This window comes from Salvelinus sp. IW2-2015, linkage group LG4q.2, assembly GCF_002910315.2.
Source record: "Salvelinus sp. IW2-2015 linkage group LG4q.2, ASM291031v2, whole genome shotgun sequence".
NCBI lineage: Eukaryota > Metazoa > Chordata > Actinopteri > Salmoniformes > Salmonidae > Salvelinus > Salvelinus sp. IW2-2015.
Window position 1 is genome coordinate 11,310,630 of NC_036843.1, and position 16,175 is coordinate 11,326,804.

General features: G+C 43.2%; 1 protein-coding gene across 2 annotated transcripts in view; it reads right to left on the bottom strand.

The window, feature by feature from the left end:
- Positions 1-697: 697 nt before the first annotated feature.
- peli2 (pellino E3 ubiquitin protein ligase family member 2) overlaps positions 698-16,175 on the bottom strand; it is a 30,667-nt gene continuing 15,189 nt past the window's right edge. The window contains exons 3-7 of one of the 2 annotated variants that reach the window (XR_011479788.1): positions 11,805-11,906; positions 6,028-6,225; positions 5,558-5,746; positions 2,109-5,347; positions 698-2,075 (exon numbers count right to left, since the gene is read on the bottom strand). Coding sequence is in view for 1 of the 2 variants with exons in the window: in XM_023986651.2 (XP_023842419.1) it covers positions 4,769-5,347; positions 5,558-5,746; positions 6,028-6,225; positions 11,805-11,906 (1,068 nt within the window). In the remaining variant the exon portion in view is untranslated. Of the gene's footprint in view, positions 5,348-5,557; positions 5,747-6,027; positions 6,226-11,804; positions 11,907-16,175 lie in introns of both variants that reach the window. The other variant, XM_023986651.2, reaches the window with a different exon arrangement.

The following is a 16,175-nucleotide window of genomic DNA, read 5'->3' on the forward strand; positions in this document are numbered from 1 at the left end:
TAGAGCCAACTTTATTTGCATATGCTTGTATGAAGATTGGGAATGATGCAACATGTCAGCAACTACGAAGAAAGCCTCTGTGAGATGCAGTAATGCCTGTTATCCTGTGGGGGAGCCAGAGAATCCCAGCCAGGGCACTTCAGGCTCGTCGTCAAAAAGAAACCTTGGGACTGCTGTCACTCAGAACTGGAATCTTCTTCCCAGTGATTTAACATTGTCACCATTCTGCAAAGCCTGTCTTAACTTACATGTGTTCCTGAGTATTATCTTTCAAAAAGGCTTTAGTAGCCTAAATGTGAGCCTTACCTTTTACAATTGAAGTGATTTTGATCGTAGATATAGGCAATGGGTATCTAATAACCTTTACACATGATTATCAGTTGGCTCATACTGTTGTAGAAATACTAACGTATACTTATCCTGGCAGGGGAGATCCAGTGAGGCTCGGCCATTGCACTCCTACAATGCTGGCCCCCCTGCGAATTTCCCAAATGTGGGAATCGCGACTGCATAATTTGTGGTAGTTGGGGACTGCTTGCGTATAGCCTGGCTGATACAACTCACGTGGTATACAGCAAAGGAAGTCTTGGAGTTTGGTGTCAGCCAGACTAGACTGTGTCGGAGCTCTCCCCTGGAGAAAAGACTAACGTGTAGTGAGATCCTACACAGAACTGAAACCAAACAAAGACAAGCAACATTGTTTTAAACAAATGTTTTATTTTTGCAAGTAGGCTTTGGGAGCATCAGTGCAGGCTATGACCTGGTTACAGAGTTCAGAGACAAAATGCACTGAACAGGCCCTTGAGTGAACAACAGGACCCCTCCACCATTACAGCAGGAAGATGTTTGTGGATGGGATGCTGCATTTCTTCGGAGACGTGCTACATCGGTCCACTATCACAGGACTGGTAAAGGCCCAGTTAACTACTTTAGTGAGACATTTTGTTCACTTTTTGTTGCATTCTGATTTTTCAGGGGGTGCTACAGCACCCTTACTTCCCACAGCTATGCCTCCCAAGTATTCAGGGAGGAATGTTTGTGCTACATTACAGCTATTCCAGAGCAGGGTCTTTATCTGCGTACTGTCAGCACTGACTGGGCACAGTGGGGGGGAATACTAGTGTAAGATACCCTTCCTTTACACTGCTACTCAGCACCTGTTATGTCACCACATCTTTCCTACTGTTAGCTTCATACTACCAAGGTCATGTCTTTACCCTCCAGACTGGAGGGGGAACCTCTGCAGTCCACCAACAAAGGAGAGGACACACCACTTCTGTACTGTATTTGAGCCCATGTGCATTGTAGAGACACACGTGACATGTCACTATATTATTTGGCTTCTCAGTGTAGCTGAAAAGAATAGCTCTCTTCCAACATATTCATTAATTATCCTACTTGTACATAGCTACAGTAAGAACACTTACCATCTCAGGATCATGATACTCACTATCCTTACCCATTAATACGGTGGTGGTTTGTATACAGTACCAGTCAAACGGTTAGACACACCTACTCATGCCAGGGTTTCTTTATTTGAACTATTTTCTACATTGCAGAATAATAGTGAAGACATCAAAACTATGAAAGAACACATGGAATCATGTAAACAAAAGTGTTAAATCAAAATATATTTTATATTTGAGATTCTTCAAAGCAGCCACCCTTTGTCTTCATGACAGCTTTGCAAACTCTTGGCATTCTCTCAACCAGCTTCATGAGGTAGTTACCTGGAATGCATTTCAATTAACATGTGTGCCTTGTTAAAAGTTAAATAGTGGAATTACTTTCCTTCTTAATGTGTTTGGCCCATCAATTGTGTTGTGACAAGGTAGGGGTGGTATACAGAAGGTAGCCCTATTTGGTAAAATACCAAGTCCTTATTATGGCAAGAAAAGTTCAAATAAGCAAAAGAGAAACGACAGTCCATCATTACTTTAAGACATGAAGGTCAGTCAATGCGGAAAATTAAGGACTTTGAACGTTTCTTCAAGGGCAGTCGCAAAAACCATCAAGCGCCATGATGAAACTGGCTCTCATGAGTACCGCAACAGGAAAGGAAGACCCAGAGTTACCTCTGCTGCAGAGGATAAGTTCATTAGAGTTACCAGCCTCAGATTGCAGCCCAAATAAATGCTTCAGAGTTCAACAGACAGACACATCTCAATATCAACTGTTGAGGATACTGCGTGAATCAGACATTCATGGTTTGCTGCAAAGAAACCACTACTAAAGGACACCAAGAAGAGACTTGCTTGGGCCAAGAAATACGAGCAATGGACATTAGACCAGTGGAAATCTGTCCTTTGGTCTGACGAGTTCAAATTTGAGATTTTTGGTTCTAATCGCCGTGTCTTTGTGAGACGCAGAGTAGGTGAACGGATGATCTCCGCATGTGTGGTTCCCACCGTGAAGTATGGAGGTGGTGTGATGGTGCTTAGCTGGTGACACTGTCAGTGATTTATTTAGAATTCAATGCACACTTAACCAACATGGCTACCACAGCATTCTGCAGCGATACGCCATCCCATCTGGTTTGCGCTTAGTGGGACTATTATTTGTTTTTATTTGACCAAGAAGGAGAGTGATGAAGTGCTGCATCAGATGACCTACACAATTCCCCGACCTCAACCCAATTGAGATGGTTTGGGATGAGATGGACCTCAGAGTGAAGGAAAAGCAGCCAACAAGTGCTCAGAATATGTGGGAACTCCTTCAAGACTGTTGGAAAAGCATTCCAGGTGAAGCTGGCTGAAAGAATGCCAAAAGTGTGCAAAGCTGTCATCAAGGCCAAGTGTGGCTACTTTGAAGAATCTAAAATATATTTAGATTTCTTTAATACTTTTTTGGTTTCTACAGGATTCCATAAGTGTTATTTAATAGTTTGATGTCTTGACTATTATTCTAGAATGTAGAAAATAGTAAAAAACAAAAACACTTGAATGAGTAGGTGTCCAAATTTTTGACTGGTACTATATGGTAAGCTACACTCTACATACATGGGTACAGTCAAACTAGCCTGCATCGACGAAGAGTGCATTTGATTTGATTCAAATTCTTTAGTTTAAACTTATTTCCACCTCACAGCCCAACTACAACATCATTTCTTATCCATTCATACGCATTTGGCCCACTTGATCCATCTCCACAATTGGATTTGATAAATTTGGCATTGGCACATGATAATATCCTTATTATCCTTGTGATAACGAGTACAAACAAATAGCTTCAACTGTCATCCTGAACTACATTTGAATTCTACAATAGCAGTTAGGTTTTTAGTTTGCGTACAGTAACACTTTGCATTGCAGGAAGCAGTTGTTGCATCAGAGAGAAAACTCTTATTTTATATTTGGTATAACCCATCAATGCTGCAGTGACTGTGCCCAGGTTTGGGAGCATACAAATCATTGGATAAAACCCAGCATGAGATAAAGCTACAAATTCAACAGTGCACACTGAGTATGGGACAAGATCAAAGAAAGCTCACAGGTGTGTGTTGATGTGTAAGTGAGTTACACTTCCAAAAGTTCATCTATTTCACAAGAGTTGACAAAGGCCTTACTGATATCATGAGACACCCGAGTTTTACAGTATATTAAGAAGGAACAGACCTAGCCATTCAGCAAAGCAATTGCATAATTTAGGCTAAAGCACCAATGGTGAGAAAAGTATGTATTTTAATAGATTCATTGTCATGACCCACAAGGTTGATGCCAGTGGCCTGTTGTTGCCTTTTGGTGGTTACGTCACAAGGGACTAATGTCTCCGTATGAGCCGGTGTTGACACATTCAAGCACACCCATGTGATCCAACCTACATGCACACAATAGTTACACAAGAGAAAAATATATTAACATTTACATTTTTAAAAAACTGTACACCTCAGTGTAGTAAAATACTTCTTAACAAATAATAAAAAGATGGAAAATATTCTGTGGGTTAAATTTCTTTATACTTTATGTAAAACTCTCCCCCTCCCTTAATAACCCTCAACAAAATAGCTTTTTTAATTTAGTAAAAATATTCCCAGGGTTTTACTGGGAGTCCCAGGCACTGGAATACATCTCTGTACAAGAGAGAAAAACACTTGTTTTCTTTTAAGGATCTGTTCCCTGAACAGAACAGAGTTCAGCTCACCTCTGGAAAGGCTAAATGTTCTGGATACCATTAAAAACCAGATAAGAGCTGGGGAGCACTTAACTAGTTACCCATGAACCTTGCTGGCTCGCTCGGTCCTCCTCCCAGCCAACAGTCCAGCTGTCTGGCTCTGTGAAAATCATGCACCTCAGGCCCACCATGAACCCACCCCACCCAACATACCCTAACTACACCTACTCTCTGTAATCCGTTTGGAGTTTATGATCGATAAACATGTTTTGTAGCCCTTCTACTTGAAATGAGCAGCCATTTTAGCTTGCACAGTCCAGAGAGTTAGCTCAGTTGAGTTGAAAGCTGATGGCTGGCAGCTAAAGAGTATGATGGTTTCTGTGGTTGTGCCTTAGGTCCACATCGCTGTGTGTACACTACGCCCGCAGCCATCCAGAGGACCAGAAGCCCAAACCAAACACTGTGTAATGGACCACTGCCTTCAGGACCATCTCCACGGACACTTGGAACACACTGTTGTAGTACACCATCAACCTTGTCAAGCATTCCTCCTCTTTACAGTCCGGTGATAAAAAACAAAGCACTAAATAGTCTGAACAGTTTCACAGCATGTTGGCCCTCCTGTCTCGTTTTTTCCCCCACCCCAGGGCCCCGCAGCTCAGTCAATGGGGCCCTGGAAGATGAGCTTGGCACAGCCCTGGTTGAGGCAGAGCTGGGTGGCACAGAATGGGCAGGCGGCGTGGAAGGCGTGGGTGCCATGGGGCAGAGGGATCTCCGCCCAGTACTTTGCCGACTTCTCTGAGCACACGTGTCCGCACGGCACAAAGGCATGTGTGGGGGCGCCCACATCAACGTAGAAGGCAGGCTCACAGCCCAGCCACAGCGGCACGTAGGGGCCCACGGTCCGGCACATGGGGCACTCCCGCTGGGCGCTGGGCTCCTGTTCCGAGCGGTGGCCCCAGTTGTGGTAGCCGTGCACGTGGCCACAGGCCAGGTAGACCCAGGGCTGCTTGTCCTCCAGGGAGGAGAGGGCACGGCTGCGCTGCATGCTGGGGAAAGCCAGGGTGTTGAGGCCCACAGGGCACTGGGGGCGCGCTGCGTTGATCTCCTGCCGCAGGGCCTCCAGGTGCTTCTGGGTGGGTGTGTGGAAGAGGCCATCAGCTGTGCGCCACAGCAGGGTGGCGCCACATAGGTCTACCAGGGAACCGTCCTGCAGCACGTTGCTCTCACACTCCACCTGCAGGGGGCAACGCAGCACACACAGCTCCATTAGGTTACACTGGGCTCAACACTGACATCTGGGTTAGAGCACTAAGTCTATGGAAACTACGTTTTTAAGAGTATACGTTGAATGCTCTGATATTTTTGAATGGTTCTTTATTTGACCAAAATGACTGACGACAGATTTCAATCAGGGTAATGGTGGAGCATCATCAGTGTTACTGACCAGTTTGCCGCGGGTCTGAGCAGAGCGGGTCTCTCTCAGGGTGTAAACATCCCCACACACAGAGATCTCCCTCCATACTCCCGGCTTGGACTCCTCTGTGAACCCACCCCTGGGGTGCATCACCAGCACTCCATTGGTTGTCAGCCCGTCCATGTGACCATCCGGGTTCTTCCACTTGGCAGCTTTTTCCTGAGGATGAGACAAGGGCAAAGTCACACAGTAGTGGGCTTCCATAACACTGGTGCTAGTATAAATTGTGTGCTAATCTAGTTTATTCTGTCTGGAATGCTAGACAAGCACTTGCAAACCAGGCTTAGATTCTTAGGAGGAAAACAAGAGAACGTAAAAACATGCTAGAAGTGTTCCATTGTGCATTATTGTCATAAAATGCAAATAAAGAAAATCTGAATACCAATCAACCCAGGAGACATTCATAACCCTGGGACAGCTCCCCGTGAGCCCAGTCTTACCCCCAGGAAGATGTTCTTGGAGGAGTCAAAGCCAGCAGCGTAGATGCGGGCGGTGTAGGGCAGGACCCGCTCACAGACGACACGACAGGCGAAGCGCGAGATGGTGCTCTGGGTGATGGGCGTCTCCTCTCCCTCCTGACCCCCAGACACAGTGTCCGTCACCACAAAGTCTATGGGACTCTCTGTGGAGCGGCCAATCTGCAGGACAATATAGTCAGCCCAGGTTACAACAGACACCTGCACCATTAGGGTCTGAACATCCATTTGTAAAACAAGGTGTTTAGAAAGTGTTTGTTTTTAGGTCAAGGCCTGCGTTCATGGACTATTTCCTTAATAAATAGTAAAAACAGTAGGCTCAGATGCTGCCAGCACCAGAGATCGCACAATAAATAAATAAAAATAATAATAATGAATGAGAGCATGTCAATGAATGCTCCATAGCCAGGATGACCAGTGACTGTATCAATATATAGCATCCTTAGCTAGCTGATGGAGGACTATGTTAAATCAAACAAGGTCACAAACCAATATAATTTGTATGCATTGTAATACAATAAGATACTGATTAAATAATGATATATCAATTTGAGCTTCACACAGAAAAGTAAATGCTTTTCCGTCTTTCATTTTGTTTCAACGTTTGTCCTTGTTTAAAATTTCTCAAATCTTTGTTTTGTGCAATTTTTTATGATGATTATACAGACAGAACAAGTAGAGGGAAAAACACACGGATCTCCTCCCAGATCAAACCCAAACCAACCCCCCCATGCTACAACAAAGACCCACCCTAAAACCAGACTTAAAGCAGGCATGATATAGCATTTGAGTAATACATTTTTTTAGAGTGAGTAAGTAGAGTAAAAATAGTGATACAAATTTTAAATCAGGGTTGGTTTATGGAGTTGTGAAATTAGCTGGTCCATGTCTTCTTCAAAGGATATGAAAGGTAGCCAGATATAAAATGTAATTGCAGATCCCCTAATGGAGCAGCGCATTTTCTCTAGCTTGAGGTGTTGCATGCCTTCCTTTATCCAATCGTTAAAAGTAGGAGGAAACCGATCCTTCCACTTAAATAGCATAAGACGTCTACCTAAAAGAGTAGTAAATTACCAGCATGTTGCCCATAGAACTGTTCAGAGGGGGCCTCTTATGGTGCCACCCCGATTAATGACTTTTTCATCAATCTACACACAATACCACATAATGATGAGGCAAAAAACTTTGAGAACATTTTGCTAATTGAAATATCACATTTACATAAGTATTCCGACCCTTTACTCAGCACTTTGTTGAAGCACTTTGGCAGCGATTACAGCCTCGAGTCTTGTTGGGCTGGGCCGCCAGCTCTAGGAAGAGTATTGGTGGTTCTAAACTTCTTACATTTAAGATTGATGGAGGCCACGGTGTTATTCCGGACCATCAATTTTGCAGAATTGTTTTGGTACCCTTACCCAGATCTGTGCCTCGACACAATCCTGTCTCTGAGCTCTACGGACATTTCCGTCGACCTCAATGCTTGGTTTTTTAATACTTTTGTTTTCGCTTTGTCATTATGGGGTATTGTGTGTAAATTAATGAGGAAAATGTTTGAATATTGCTGTAACAAAATGTGGAAAAAGGGAAGGGATCTGGATACTTTCCGAAGGCACTATAGGTCTCTCCAGTATCTTAGAAAATGTCTCATATTGTTATCCAGAAATCTGTCAATTTTGGGCATTTCCAAAACACGGCAATAAAGTAGCAGAAGCCTGCTTACGTCGGTCACAAGTGGGATGTACTTCTGGTCTAATCTAGGATAACATTGCCTTTGACCAATGCAGACGATGAACTATTTTAAATTGAATTACAGCATGTCTTCGACATATAGATGAAGAATGGATTCTTTGAAGCATACTCATCTGAAAGTTGTTCACGTAAATCCTCTTCCCATTGGTTATTAAGAGAGTCCAGGGATTCCGGATTGTGCGAGTTTAATAACGTATAGATCATCAACTAGATTCAGCCGCGGGCCAATTTTTTCTGGAGCGGATGGTCGGGGGGCCGGAGCATAACTGCAAATTGACTGCAAGAAGCCCAAACAGATATGTTTAACTAAAACATAATCCTTTCTTACATTTGTGTGGAAAAACTTTGGAACAGATTTCTTAAATTAAAGTAAATTAGAGCCGATTTCCTGTTTCTACAGTCTTATGTCCAACAATAAAAATTCCACACAAAACATTACCATGCCAGCAGCATACCACCCTGCATACCACTGCTGGCTTGCTTCTGAAGCTAAGCAGGGTTGGTCCTGGTCGGTCCCTCGATTGAAGACCAGACGCTGCTTGAAGTGGTGACGGAGTGCCAGTAGGAAGCACTCTTTCCTCTGGTCAAGAAAAATATCCCAATGCCCCAGGGCAGGGATTGGGGACATTGCCCTGTGTAGGGTGCAGTCTTTCGGATGGGATGTTAAATGGGTGTCCTGACTCTCTGTGGTCACTAAAGAGCCCATGGCACTTATCGTAAGAGTAGGGGTGTTAACCCTGGTGTCCTGGCTAAATTCCCAATCTGGCCCTCATACCATCACGGTCACCTAATCATCCACCGTTTACAAATGGCTCATTCATCCCCTGTAACTATTCCCCAGGTCGTTGCTGTAAATGAGAATGTGTTCTCAGTCAACTTACCTGGTAAAAAACAATTATATTAATAAAAATGTTTTGCTCAGAAAAATGTGGCATGCCAGTTGGGGAACCCTGGTATAGACCATGCCTATGCCCCCTTTGATATAAGGATAAACTTTAAAAACAGAGTCTATTTTTATTTTATTACATAGGCAAGTCAGTTAACATAGACAAAACTGCCCGATTCCAGCCTTGCTGAAGGACCCCCAGATCATCACTGATCCTCCACCAAATTTCACAGTGGGTGCGAGACCTGGTGAGGCCTAGAAGCCAGTGTCTCGCACCCACTGTGAAGTTTCGTGGCGGATCGCCGATGATCTGGGGGTCCTTCAGCAAGGCTGGATTCGGGCAGTTTTGTCTATGTGAAGGACGCATGAATCAAGCCACGTACAAGGTTGTCCTGGAAGAAAACTTGCTTCCTTCTGCTCTGACAATGTTCCCAAACTGAGGATTGGTTTTTCCAGCAGGACAATGCTCCATGCCACACAGCCAGGTCAATCAAGGTGTGGATGGAGGACCACCAGATCAAGACCATGTCATCACCAGCCACGTACAAGGTTGTCCTGGAAGAAAACTTGCTTCCTTCTGCTCTGACAATGTTCCCAAACTGAGGATTGGTTTTTCTGACAACATTTCTCCCAACTAAAAATATTGTCATTTAGAGCATTTATTTGCAGAAAATGACAACTAGTCAAAATAACAAAAATATGCAGTGTTGTCAGACCTCGAAAAATGCAAAGAAAAGTTCATATTCATTTTGCCTAGTTAAATAAAGGTAAAATAAGGCGTTTGATTAGAAATACATGCCTGTCTCATTGTTTTTTATTTAACTAGGCAAAATTAATATGAACTTTTCTTTGCATTTTTCGAGGTATTTCAGGTTAAACTGTGGGAATATCTAAGTTCTAAAAGAAGGTGTTGAATAAGGTAGCGTTACCAGCGGATTCCGAGTAAATTGTGAGTACAAGTTAAGAAAGCATGAACTAATCTCTAAATGTTCAATACATCTCTTACCCAGCTCGTCATTCATCTCAGGTATGGTTTGATTCGCGGTTCTCTGACACAGCTGGTGTGCTAACATTATCTCTCATTTCTCTCCATGTTCATCATTTTGGTATTGAGATTTACTAATACGATTTTCAGTTTGTAGAGTTGAAGATCAAACTGTCTGAAGTGTCAAACGTTGTTTTAGTAGGCCAACGTTTGTCCTTGAGTGGGTTTTAAACAGCTCTCTGCTGGGTATGGCTTTTGTTTACTTAGTGCCATTTGCAGACACATAGACACAATAAAGGTTAGAATGTAAAGCGTGTCTGCAGCAGTAGAACGTCTCCCTGGTGGGAGTGGAGCGGTCTCTGTGCTGTAGATTAACGCTAGGTGGAGAACAGCGTGCAGAACAGAACACGTTGAGGAAAGGAGAGTGGGGAGAAGACAAAGAAAGTGGGACAGACGGTCACAGAGAGACCACAGTGCTATAGAAACACTGCCCAGTTCGTAGCAAACAACTCCATGAGGAAGACAGACTTCATTAAAGATTTACATAAAACAGACCAGAGTTTTGTTAAAAATGCATGAACATGAAATGTATATCACTAAGCAGATTGCCTTATAAACTTGTAGTTTGAGGGTTTTCAGTAAAATTAACAATGAAATGTACTGTCATGACGTCGCCTGCTTGGGTATTGCAAACCCCATCCCCCTCTCCCTGCCTTTCCCTGCCCCTTCAACCCATGCTGTGGTCACAGAGAGGTCGTAAATTCCTGAGAATCTCCTCATGGCCCAACAGTATTAGACAGAGGGTAAACTTTCAGGACAAAGGAATTTTCTCCCACCTCACAGAACTTGAGGTACGAACATATTTCATGTTCCTGCAAAAGTATAAAAGATCGGTGGAGAGTCCAGCTATTAACATGCCCATTGGTCACCACGGGGGAAACTCATGAGAGACTGTGGGACTACATTACCATACCGCTGTTTATATAATAACCTCAGATATGAGGTTTACATCTGTTTGTTGTATAAAATGAATGAGTGAGTATGATACTGTTTGTATAATATGATTTTGGACTGTTTAATTAAGAAAAATACAAATCCCTTTTTGATTTGAACTAAACCCCGAGGACCCGCCCCTGAGCCAGTTGGGTCAGACATCCAAGGACAGCCCCTTCCTGCTATCTGAATAAAAGTAAACTGAGAAATTACCATTAGACCATGTTTATCCTCCATGGGGAGAACGAAGGTTACCATTGCTGAATCTTTAACCATACCACGTGGTTAAACTTTTATACGAATAAGAACAAGTTTTGATATTGACTACTAGTCTGCAGCTAGGAATTCGGTATCATTGAACGCGAAGAAAGACAACCGCCGAAACATCCATTCTATAACGAATGTCACTGAACTATCCACAATAACCGAGACAGAAGGAACTCCAACAGAAACTAACTTCTCTCCAACGATCAAGACGACACACACCGAGCGTAACTATATATATATTGATTGCAATTGTTCCCGAATGAGTGAGCGTTCATGTGTAAGGATTAGCATGTCAATTGTTATAATTGTGAACTCTGTAGTGAATTCTTAGTCGAACGCAACTTTCCCTTTGTCTAACAAGCCGCTATGCCGGTTCAGCCCACTAGGGCATATTTCTCCCATCATTTCATGTAACTATTTTAAGTTTGTTTGTTTTGTTTATGCATTTCTGTGAATTAATTAGTTAGTAATAAATAAATGATTTAAGACAATTGATGTATGGATGACTCAGTGAAGACTGGGTTCGTGCAGATAATCAACAATTTACGACGTTTGGAATGAGACTAACGTGAGGTAAAAATAAATAAATCATTAATCAGAAGACTATTGATCAGATATGAAAATATCTGAAAGGTTATATTGGGAAATTATAACTTTGTAATTTAATAACTTTCCCTGGTGCCCTCGAATTCATAGTTCATTAGTTACGTTATTACTCAAGTGATCGCGTAATCCCTAATTACAGGAATCTTTGATAAAAACTATAAGTCTTCAATTAAATGATAGCAAAGACACGACAGTACATAATCTGATTAATTTAGACCAATGGATCATCTGGAATATTGAAACGGGTGGACTTACCTGAAACATGTCTGTGTCTTTGTCATGGCAGTATTCCACCACTACTGTCTGGTTCCTGGACAGAGTGTAGGAAATACTGTGCTGCCCTTTGCAGTTCACCGCCTGAAACAACAGCAGCAGCAGATCAAAAGATGCATTCTACACATGCATATAATGGACTGATAATGACAGTAATCTTACATTGAAACTCTTAATAGGATATTAAGTCATTTGTAAATTACAATAATGTATGAGCTCATTACTAATGAAATCATACAAACCTATTGAAACAAAGGGCTTCTTCAGTGCTATAAAAAGGTGATCAAATCAAATGTTTAGTCACACTCGCCGAATACAACAGGTGTAAACCTTACCATGAAATGCTTACTTACAAGCCCTTAACCAACAATACAGTTAAGAAAAATATTTACGAAATAAACTAAAGTAAAAAATAAAAGAGCAACAAAATAACAATAACGAGGCTATATACAGGGGGTAATAGTAGAGAGTCAATGTGCGGGGGTACAGGTTAGTCGAAGTAATATGTTCATGTAGGTAGGGGTAAAGTGACTGCATAGATAATAAACAGCGAGTAGCAGCAGCGTAAAAGAAAAAAAGGGGGGGGGGTCAATGCAAATAGTCCGGGTAGCCATTTGATTAGCCATTTGATTAGTCTAATGGGTTGGGGGTAGAAGCTGTTAAGAAGCCTTTTGGACCTAGACTTGGCGCTCCGGTACCACTTTCCGTGCGGTAGCAGAGAGAACAGTCTATGACTAGGGTGGCTGGAGTCTGACAATTTTTAGGGCCTCCCACTGACACCACCAGTGATGTACTGGGCCGTACACACTACTACCCTCTGTAGCGCCTTGCAGTCGGAGGCCAAGCAGTTACCATGCCAGGCGGTGATGCAACCAGTCAGGATGCTGTTGATGGTGCAGCTGTAGAACTTTGAGGATCTGAGGACCCATGCCAAATCTTTTCAGTCTCCTGAGGGGGAATCGGTTTTGTCGTGCCCTCTTCATGACTGTCTTGGTGTGTTTGGACCATGATAGTTTCTTGGTGATGTGGAAACCAAGGAACTTGAAACTCTCGGCCCGCTCCACTTCGGCCCCATCGATGAGAATGGGGCTGCTCAGCCCTCCTTTTCCTGTAGTCCACGATCATCTCCTTTGTCTTGATCACGTTGAGGGCGAGGTTGTCCTGGCACCACACTGCCAGGTCTCAGACCTCCTTCCTATAGGCTTTCTCATCGTGTCATCAGCAAACTTAATGATGGTGTTGGAGTCGTACTTGGCCACGCAGTCATGGGTGAACAGGGAGTACAGGAGGGGACAAAGCACACACCCCTGAGGAGCCCCCGTGTTGAGGATCAGTGTGGCAGATGTGTTGTTGCCTACCCTTACCACCTGGGCGCTGCCCGTCAGGAAGTCCAGGATCCAGTTGCAGAGGGAGGTGTTTAGTCTCAGGGTCCTTAGCTTAGTGATGAGCATCGAGGGCACTATGGTGTTGAACGCTGAGCTGTAGTCAATGAACAGCATTTGCACGTAGGTGTTCCTTTTGTGTAGGTGGGAAAGGGCAGTGTTGAGTGCAATAGAGATTGCGTCATCTGTGGATCTGTTGGGGCAGTATGCAAATTGGAGTGGGTCTAGGGTTTCTGGGATGATGGTGTTGATGTGAGCCATGACCAGACTTTCACTTCATGGCTACAGACGTGAGATGGTTACAGGTCGGTAGTCATTTAGGCAGGTTACTATCAACCCGGTAACATCTGATGACCACTGTTTGTCCTCACAACATTAGATCAAAGAGCAGTCATGTGCCAGGGAGTCACGAAGGGAACTAATGCTTTCCGCAACCGCTCCGCCACTCGTGTTGAGGGAATCATTAGATGATTGCACAACCCCTTGATTATATCACTGGACAAAAACAAACAGGAGTTGGGACAGTAATACTCAGAACAGAACAGTAGGGATCAGTGTTCCTGTGATGTAACACTTCCATTACAGTGACCATGAACCGGCCTCTAGGCTCAGTCAACAAAGGCCTGGCTATCAGCTGAGCTTCGTGAAGGTGGATTCATTTCAAGCCTCTCAAACACAGCCCTGCAGCCACCCAGCCCTGCCCACCACCCAGCCCTGCCCACCACCCAGCCCATCCACTCTAAATCGGAATCTAAATTCCATTTCCCCTAACAGCTCCATCACGTGAGCAAGGGAGAGGTAAAAGTGGGTCACTCACGATTGCTGTGTTGTGCAGCTGCAGAAAAAAAAGTGAACAAAAAGAGATCCTGTAGCGAGACATACAGGGGCTTGTCTTAACACAAAGCACACTGCCAACATCCATCCACCGGTGTCTGTCTGGGCTCAGATACAGTTTATACTCTGTCACAGCCCTCCCACTACACTAGACACGGTCTACATACAAGCCACGCTACGGGGGTCTGCAGGAGTAAGAAACATCAACCCTGATAGAGTTAACTAACATTTTTTTCAACAGAACATTTGGTTCTCCTTTTGGAATTCCGCATATCCAGTGCTAAAGTCCCACTAAAACCCCACGCAACCAAATGAGATCTGGAGAACGAAGAGGCCTAAACCGTATGTTAGGGAACACCCAAAGGAACACACACACACACCCGGACAGACCCCTCTAATTGAGATCAAGTGGGCAGATTAGAGAGCAGGGCAGGATTTGAATAGGAGTCTGGCAATGGCAGAGATCCTCATTATCTACTAGAGTGTGCATAACCCCACTCACTCAGCTTTCTCATTATGTTCACATGGCGTGTGTGTCTTGAGTGAAAAACGCATTCCTGCTGAGTGAGAGAAGGCATCGGGGGACACACACGGATATCCATAATAGTTGCCCTTTCAAATCTCTGCTTTCAAATAGAACTCTGTGCTGGCTCAAGGACGATAGGTATGTTGAACTCATTCACTGACAACAGTGGTAGGCTACGGAGGGCCACAAAAGGGAGAATTTCAAAACAAGGTTCCCTTTCTTGCCTGCCAGAAAGAACAGCCATTTCATCTCTGTGTGTACAGCTGTGAGCGGAAGGTCAGCCAACTGCAACAACTTCCTCCTCACTTCACCCGCTAAACCAAGCTTAATACAGGCCCTGATACCAGGGTGATAGCAGAGGGAAAGGGGAGATGAAGGTGCTGGGGTGTTAATAAAGCCCCATCAACTTAAAACAGACAGTACATGACCATCCTACATAAACCTAACTTGTTCTAATGTGGTGTGTCATGTAGAGCTGTCTCCGACTCAAACTCTTTGTCGATTGAGAATCTGGTCGAAATTTTAAAACATGTATTTTTCCACAGACAGATCCTATATGTTTTAATCAAATCAACTATATACACTGAGCTTGTCTGATGCTTTAAGCGCTATGCTTGATGAAATAATGACACAAAAATGACTAGAGGGAGTCCGACCGCAATTGATTTGATTGTACCAGGCCCAGACTTGCTGTGCTGTGTAAAAAAAGAAAAATGACTGACTAGCACCCGTTGTCGGTTTCTCCTCCCTGCTGCAGCGACCACAGAACATCAAGTGTTTGTCACGCTGTTGCTGAAGCTGCAACATAATTACAGCCATTTGACTGAAACGTTTTGTTACTGAAATCCCTCATTTGTTTAGGAAAAACATTCTCTATTCCCTCAACCCTTACTCTCTTCACGTGACATGTATGCATCGCATGCACATGACCAATAAGGTCTGACTTATAGCATATCAATAAATAGGTTATAACAAACTCCGAACACATGAAGAGGACGTTACAAATAAACTCTAAATGGGAGAATGTTCACTGGTTGCTCTGTGGAAAGAATTTGACTAGTTGTGGAAAATACTGGAGATCAAGAAAAAGAAGGTAAGAAACAAGCACTGCATGCATATTATAGATTACAATATAATTGTTTCTGACCATTTGGAACAATGTAAACACGAAATAAATTAAAAGCGTACCAGAAAGTCTGTTGTTTAAGCCTTTATTACAGCAAAGACTAAAAACATGCATTTTTTATTTAATCAGGTAAGCTAGTTGAGAACAAGTTCTCATTTACAACTGCGACCTGGTCAAGATAAAGCAAAGCAGTGCGACACAAACACAGAGTTACACATGGAATAAACAAGCGTACAGTCAATAACACAATAGAAAAAAAGAAAGTCTACAGTGGGGAGAACAAGTATTTGATACACTGACAATTTTGCAGGTTTTCCTACTTACAAAGCATGTAGAGGTCTGTAATTTTTATCATAGGTACACTTCAACTGTGAGAGACGGAATCTAAAACAAAAATCCAGAAAATCACATTGTATGATTTTTAAGTAATTAATTTGCATTTTATTGCATGACATAAGTATTTGATACATCAGAAAAGCAGAACT